Here is an 8,180-nt window from a genome sequence, read left to right on the forward strand (position 1 = left end):
TTGTTGAAAATCTAACTTCGGGCTGAATTTTGTGTTTGTAGTTTCACCGACTGTGTAAAAAAACAAAGTAGTGGGACAGGTTTTTATTTTACTTTTTTTAGGCTGGGTCTACACGGATGTTTTTAAAAACACTTGTAAACGTTCCTACTGCATTTCTATGCGTTTTTATGCAGTTTAATCTATGCCGCGTTTCCTCACGGTTTTCGTTTCAAGTGCCTTTAAACACGGGAAAACGCCCCACTGAAATCAACGGAAGCGTTTTCCAGCGTTAACATGGCGTTTTATTTTTTTAAATGTTGCAATGCTCATCAACAGGCCTCAAGGAAACATCCTGGTGTAGACTAGCCCATTGGGATGCATAGGAATGTCAAACAAAGGCTTTTAAAGCCTCAGTTAAACGCTGGGGAAAATGTCCGTGAAGACTAAGCCTAGTGATGGCACTTTAGAAACATAAAATATTTGTTACATATTACCAATATCACCTGCTACAAAATTAACAGATAACAGTGATGATTGTGGTAACTTCTTTATCTGCATTAAAAAAATGGTAGAAATTCCCTATATATCAGGGATGACATTCATGTATGGGACATACCTCTCTCTCTATGGGTACGTTACATTATACCAGGGACTACCTTTCATAAAATAGTGCAATTCCTATATATCAAAGACAACCTCCATATATAAGGTACAACTCCCTCTCTCTTTCTATATATACATATATTTGGTACAAGATACAATTCCTGTAAATCAGGGACAACCCCCACTGTATATATGTAATACAAACTCCATGTATAAGAAACAATATTTTTGTTATATGTTATATACATCAGGGACATCATCTAAATCTAAATCATTATATATATGTTTCAATACATCAGGGACATCATCTAAAATAAGTTACAATACCTATATGTTAGGGACTCCCTCACTCTATACATTTTTTGATACAAAAATAAAATTTCTGAAAATCAGGGACAACCTTTCTCTGTATTTATATTAACTAAAAACTCCATACTCAAAAGAAAACTCAAATATATCAGGGAAAACTTGATGTATCAATCATGTATAAGGTACATAAACTAAATGATAAGGACTACCTCTCTCTGTCATTATTTGGTACAATCCCTATACATCTGGGACTACTCCTTCCTCTATATTGTACAGTTCCTTTATATCAGGGACATCCTCCATGTATAAGGTACAATAACTATATGATAAGTAATGACTCTCTATTATTATTTGGTACTAACAATATCCATCTGGGACTACATCTTCCTCTCTATATATTGTACAGTTTCTTTATATCAGGGACATCCTTTATGTATACATTACAACTATATGGATAAGGAATGACTCTCAATTATTATTTGGTAAAATCCCTATACATCTAAGACTACCTCCTACCTCTATGTATAAGGTAAAATAATTATATAATAAGGACTACTTCTCTCTATTATTTCTTGGTACAATTCCTACACATCAGGGACTACCCCCTCCTCTATATATATATTGTACAGTTACCATTTATCAGGGACATCCTCTTTCCCTATACATGGTATAGTTCCTATATCAGGGACACCCCCCTCCCCTATATATGGTAAAATTTGCATTTATCATGGACATCCTTTTCCCATATACATGGTATAGTTCCTATATATCAGGGACATTCCCCGCCCCTATATATTATTATTATATATGGCATAGCCCCTATATATCAGGGACATCCTCCTCCCCTATACATTGTACAGTTTATATATATTAGGGACATTCCCCTCCCCTATACATGGTACAATTCTAATGTATCAGGGACATCCCCCTCCCCTATACATGGTACAGTTCCAATTCCCCTATACATGGTACACTTCCCATATATCAGGGATATCCCCCTCCCCTATACATGGTACACTTCCCATATATCAGGGACGATCAGTCACTCTTCTATCTACTAGTACCAGCTGCCAGCAAACATGTGACGCTGACAGGAGGAACACATGGAAACATGAGCGACAAAGAGGAAGCATACCGGTAGCCAATAGCTGCACTGCTTGCATCCTATTCGTCGTACAGAAGGCGATTCTGCAATGCGATTGGCCTTTGCTGGACAGGCTTTATGTCAGTCAGCTCAGCAGACAGCGCGCTGAACCCACGTCACTTCCGCAGCTGAGCCGCACGAGCTGTTAGTGAGTGAAGGGGTCTGTGAGCTGCATCATGTCCTCATTGCTGAAAGTGGATCAGGAGCTGAAGAAGAAGGTGAGCGCTGTGTTATGGCGGACCGGGCCGCCACTGCTAGACCTGTATGGGCCGCTTTGTGTTGGGGGAGCCTTTGTGGGTGCATGGTTAGGCTGGGGCCCTCTTATGGGGCCCTGTGTGACTGTAAGGGGTTTTATAATAACAAAGACTGACCTGAGGGGGGCAGTGTAGTGCTGAGGTGTATTTCCACAGAGCTCGGTATTTCTGCTCCCCTGAGGGCTCAGTTTGGGGAAACTTATTAGGGCTGAAGAAATATAATTCCAGCTTTTGTCATTATTAGGCCTTTATAATCTAAAATCACTTCCACGTGGTTATTCCTGACAGCTATATATGGGCCTCTCCATGTTTTACACTACACATCTGTAATAAAATGAAGAGGTGACTTTGTTATACAGATATGTCTGCCTGTCAGCTTATTCAATGGAAGGCTCCTCATGTGCGGCCCCTGACATCACCACATGTGAGGGCCACATGTGATTTGGGTAAATGTTACACAAAGCTGTCAGATGTGGCTGACATGACACATGTAACAGTCAGAGACCAACAAACATCACACAGACCCTGGGGACATGAACATTGCCAGAGATCACAGCTATCACAGATCATTTTCATATCAATGGTTCCCATTACAGCTCCCCTCTCGTACACACGTTAAATAATTATCAGTGGAAACGAACGATTAACGACCAATCGTCTGATAATCGTTAACAAAAAAGTGAACAATGCCGATGAATGAGGAATTTCACTGGAAACGAACGACTGTCCTGGCGGATCTGATTGGACGACGATCGTTCTCTATCTGTTGTGTGTACGGCTGTTCAGTGATCGTGGATTGTTCTGCAGTACACTTTCTCCTGTACATGTCACTTCTTACATCGTTCAAACCATCGTATCTAGTGTGTGTACATTATTGGTGGATTATATTTGATCGTATGGTACAGCATGCACAGAATCCTGCACTATACAATTGTTCAAAATAATCATTGGTCCAACGTTAATCGTTTGTTTTTAAATCCTAATTATTGTATCTGTGTACCTAGCCTTATAAAGGGTCAGAAACAAATCAAACAGGAAAGGGAAAGGTGACACAAAAGTGTGAAAGACATAACAGACTGAAGCTATAGCTTTGGTGAATTCCCTGTATTGAACTAATAATACAACATTACACAAAACATTATTAAAATCTCTGCCACATTCACCTCTGCACCCCCTGTTATTGAGATTTGGAGCAAGAGGTTTGGCTGTTCAGTCCTAATAATTATTTTAATCAGCTGGCTAATATAAAAATAAAAAAAAGCTCACCATGCAGATTTTTTATTTATTTTTTAATTTTTCATATTTTGAGTTTAGAGACCCCAAAAGTGCCACACTTAAGGTGAATCTAATAGGTTGACCACCACAGTGTAGTTTTTCACTGTCAGACAAGCGCTTGCTTTAAAATTTGTGAACAATTTTTGTCAGGGAACCAGGGCAGCCCGTCAGCTCTGCTGCAGAATCCGGAACATTTATCTTTTCCATTCCTCTGAGAACAGATCTGACACTCAAGAAAAGTTTGCTACAGTTCAGATCATTATTTATTGCCCACAGAGGAGCCCTGGTGTACCTCGGTGTAGGTTTGCTGTATATGGACAGGTGTCAGCAATCCCACTCGGTTCCTGGTGACTGTCACCTTGCTGGTTGCTCGTCCATTTGCATTGCAGCACCACAAGCATTTCAGGATTTGACAGATTTGACGTTCTCTGTTGGGAAGCTGTGTGTAGATGCTACATGTAGTATTTCCCCCGAGGCAGTGATGTGAGGAAGTGCCAACTACACTGCAACTTCTCCTCCAGGTGGTAAGTCACCTGCATTTCTGCATCTTTTTTTCAGATGCTTCATGCAACATTCAGTGGTGATTTACTGCCCCAGCTAGTTCCAGAGTTAAATGCAATGGAAGCTTTAGGTGTTTGCTTGGTGCGTAGCGGTTGCTAGTAAGTGTTCAGGAGTAATACATGACACAGTTCTATTATTTACCACTAATGTGAACCATGCCTGAATCATTACATTGATTTGTACTATTACAAGGAAGATGAGGAAGGTGGGTCACAATACAGGGGTAATGGATAGTTGGGTAGGCATTAAAACAGTTGAAACAAAATACAGGGGGCTGGAGAAAGCTGACAGAATTTTCGGGGTAACTGAGCATATCTGGTGCAAACAGGAAGAAATACATTTGTTGTGTGCTGCTGTCACTTCTGGTTTAAAATCCCCCCACACATTTTCAGGGACAACACTTCTATGCATGCACTTTGTAGCTACCTAAAGATCCATCAACGACAATTTGAGGTTCTTGGAAAATATTTATTACAGAATATACTTGGCTGCATTTGTTATATTGGACATTCCTGAACGGATTATCAGTCTTTTGAAATCTATACAACTTTATGTAACTTAATGCAACTATTTTTTTTTTTACTAATAAATGATTTAAAAAGACCTTTTGAGGATCAAAGACCTTTATCCTGAGAACTTTTGGAGAGCTGTTCTGGTATGATAATACCACACACATCTCCACAGCAAAGAGAACACCAGACCCTTGATATTCAAGGCTGAAAATATTCTATAACAAACTCTTGAAAAAAAAAAAACAACAATTACTGTAACTTTTTTTTTTTCCCTAGGTTGACTGCTTCCGAGAGAGAATCACAAATGAGGTAAGATGGGCCAGGCTAGTGAAGTGTATTGTTGTGACCATCATTGTTTAGAAACTTTTATTTTCAGTTGTAAACACAGATTTGATTATTAGGAACACTTGACTGTCAGAAAAGTGCCCAGAGAGCACAAGAGCTCTTTTATACTGTCATAAAGTGAAAAGAATTTTTACTTTTGTTCTGTGTAGCCATATAGCATTACAAAGGTAGGTTGACCATGATACAGTAGAACCCCCCGGTTATCCAGAACTCCGATAACTGGTGCCAGTTTTCTGATATCTGAGCTCCGGATAACTGGGCTTCTACGGCAAACAGGAAAGCTCAGCATTTAGCAGAGCTCCTCTGATTGCTTTGCTCCATGATTGGCTGAGTAAAGGCAAACCCTGGTGAAGCTGGAGCTGTCATCAGGGTTTCCATTTTCTCAGCCATTCAGCCCTGGAGGTTAATGGGGACAAGTCCCTGGAATTGGCCATTTCCCGTGGGTGCCGGATAACCTGGAACCAGTTTACTGCTGAGTTAGCTTGTGACCATGGATATTATTAGACTTAGAAGCACAAAACGGTGGCTACTCTAGTAGATTTTCTTCCTTAACTTCTTGGGTACTCATACATTTCACATCATTTACCGTAATTTTCTTTCAAGAAATGCTTTTGTGAAATGGGCCTTTCCCTCTTATCCACAAGCTTCTCCTAAAATCACCTCATAGGTCAACTCTCGGAGACTTCTACATTTGCAGGGTCAAAGCCTCCATTCACACACAGAAGGATTTGTTTTCTCAATATATTTTAGCTGTGAGGTATTTAAATCTATCAGTAAAACTTGAGTTGAGATGTACTGGATCTTTCCTATATAGACTTCATTTATTCTGACCACTCTTCCTTTTTTCTTTCTGACAATGGATGATATGCACATTTAACTGAGCCCTTCAAGCTCCTTACCAGGCTGAACACATTACTAACCTGTTCCCCTTTAATAAAAGTTTTATGTTGCCTGGGTGTTCCCTGATAAGGACGTAGCCATTTAGTGTAAATCTCTTCTATGCATAAAGGCTGGAATCCTAAAATTCTTTTGTTAATGAAAATTCCTTCAAGCAGTTATAAACCTAAGAACTAACTTCTGCATGTGACAACCACAGTTTTGTTTTGAACTTCATATTTTTCTGCTGTGTGTGTACCTAATGCTAATTCTCTGTATTTAGTTATTTTAGTGTGCTATGTTGTTCTGTAATGACTGCTGTACTACAACTTTGTTTTTCCTGTAACACATTTCTTAAGATTCTCCATACCAGTTTTTGAAAGGACTTCTTTATAATCACTGAATATAGATATTCATAGTAATGATGTTACATTTGTATTTACTCAGTTTTATTTATCTGCAGACCATAGAGCTGAGCTTCATATAATGTGTTTTTTTTAACCACCCTAAAACCCTGGGTATCATGAAAACAAACTGTAGCAGTTTTAATCCATTTAAGTTGTCTTGTCTGCTTAATTTTAGCATTTCCTCCATGTGCCCTAAAACATCCCCACACAAAAAAAGCTGTCCCCGAGTGAGAGCAACCATTATCACGGTTCTTTAATACCAAGATGAACGTGCTTTATTCTTTAAAGCTTTTTATTTGTGATCATTTTTTAGCATTGCCTTAAAGCACAACATTATGTTTTGATTTGTGACTCATTTTGCAATAATAAAAGTAGTGTCACTTCGAACAGGACAAATATGGAGTCAAAATGTATTCTTCTCACTTCAATTTACCAGGAGAAATGACAAAGCTATAATTACCAGTAACAGTAATTTGAAAAATTGCTGGTCTATAGAAGGTGTTACAGGTGTGAGAGCTGAATAAGTAACTGTCTCATTAATTCAGGCTATGTTAAGCTGTTTGCACCAAACCTTTTAATTCTTCCCAAGTTCCTTCTGCCATCTTTTTAGGTTATGTCTCTAAATTAATAAGATTGTCTCAGCACTTCATCTAAAACTGCTTGTCTGTTGCGCTGAAGCTTCCACCTACTTTTTCCACCTAAATTCTTTAAATGCTCACTCAAAACACTTAAACTAGAATACAATCTTCCCCTCCTCCTTCACACCCCTTTCCAAATCTACCTCCTTCTGAGAAGTTGTCAGAGGACTCTCTGCCTCCTTCAGTAGATTTGTCTCTATCTTAGATATGTCCCTTATCCTTACTCCTCAGTACATGGTAAACTTTCAAGGACAAGATCCTCCCCCTAGTGTGTCTTTTGTACTTTTTATATTAAATTATGAATTGCAGAATGTTGCCATACTCTCCACTATGTATCTTCCTATTTGTACTGCTGTACATATTATGTGCATATTTGTGTGTATTTGTGGTACCCATGATTATTTATATTGTACTCTTTACAACACCACTCAAGATGATTACACTATATGAATAAATAAAATACTGACACTGTACTCCTTTCTCACTGTAAAATGCCTATCTTTAAAAGACTGTAAAACATTTAACACTAAACTTTTATTTCTTGATTTTAAGGCTGAAGACCTTGTTGCCAGTTTCTTTCCAAAGAAATTGTTAGAACTGGATGGCTTTCTCAAGGTAAGCCTTCAGCCCTTTATATTTGTGCTTATTCTCTGGGCATGATTTACTAAGGTTTTCCAAGGCTGAAGAGGATACGCTTTCATCAGTGAAGCTGGGTGATCCAGCAAACCTGGAATGCTAGCAAATGACTGAAAAAATTAATTCCAGAGTTTGGATCACCCAGCCTTACTGATGAAAGTGTATTCTGTCCAGCTTTGGATAGCTTTAATAATTCAGCCCCTGTGTTTTTAAAACTAAATTAAAATTAAAAGGTCTCTTTACTTACATATTTGCAGGAGCCCATGCTTAATGTTCAAGATCTCACGCAAATACATTCGGAAATGAATCTGCCAGTACCAGATCCCATTTTACTCACAAACAGCCATGATGGATTGGATGGTGTAAGTAGTTTTTTGGTGGAAGCACTTGGGCTACAAAGTTTAGTAGAAAATTAAAAACAAATTTGAACCTTAACCACCTGGGCGTTACACTGATGTCTAGATTTCTGTACCAAAAGCGTTACAGGTTTTCATGAAATGTTTTTTTTTTTTAAATTGTAGACCTGTAATTTACAGAAATAGGTCCGAATAGGGGTCTAGTAGATATAATGAATAGAAAAAATGTTTGAAACACACAATCATGTAAAAAAAAAAAAAAAATATTACTTTTAATAAAATTAA

At 38.3% G+C, this 8,180-nt stretch overlaps 1 protein-coding gene across 1 annotated transcript in view; it reads left to right on the forward strand.

Moving 5' to 3' along the window:
• The first annotated feature begins 2,140 nt into the window (after positions 1-2,140).
• PSME3 (proteasome activator subunit 3) overlaps positions 2,141-8,180 on the forward strand; it is a 14,859-nt gene continuing 8,819 nt past the window's right edge. The window contains exons 1-4 of the mRNA XM_072404063.1: positions 2,141-2,253; positions 4,914-4,946; positions 7,456-7,518; positions 7,797-7,901. Coding sequence (XP_072260164.1) covers positions 2,212-2,253; positions 4,914-4,946; positions 7,456-7,518; positions 7,797-7,901 — 243 coding nt within the window. The 5' untranslated portion in view covers positions 2,141-2,211. The remainder of the gene's footprint in view (positions 2,254-4,913; positions 4,947-7,455; positions 7,519-7,796; positions 7,902-8,180) is intronic.

Source organism: Pyxicephalus adspersus, chromosome 3 (assembly GCF_032062135.1).
Source record: "Pyxicephalus adspersus chromosome 3, UCB_Pads_2.0, whole genome shotgun sequence".
Classification (NCBI taxonomy): Eukaryota; Metazoa; Chordata; class Amphibia; order Anura; family Pyxicephalidae; genus Pyxicephalus; species Pyxicephalus adspersus.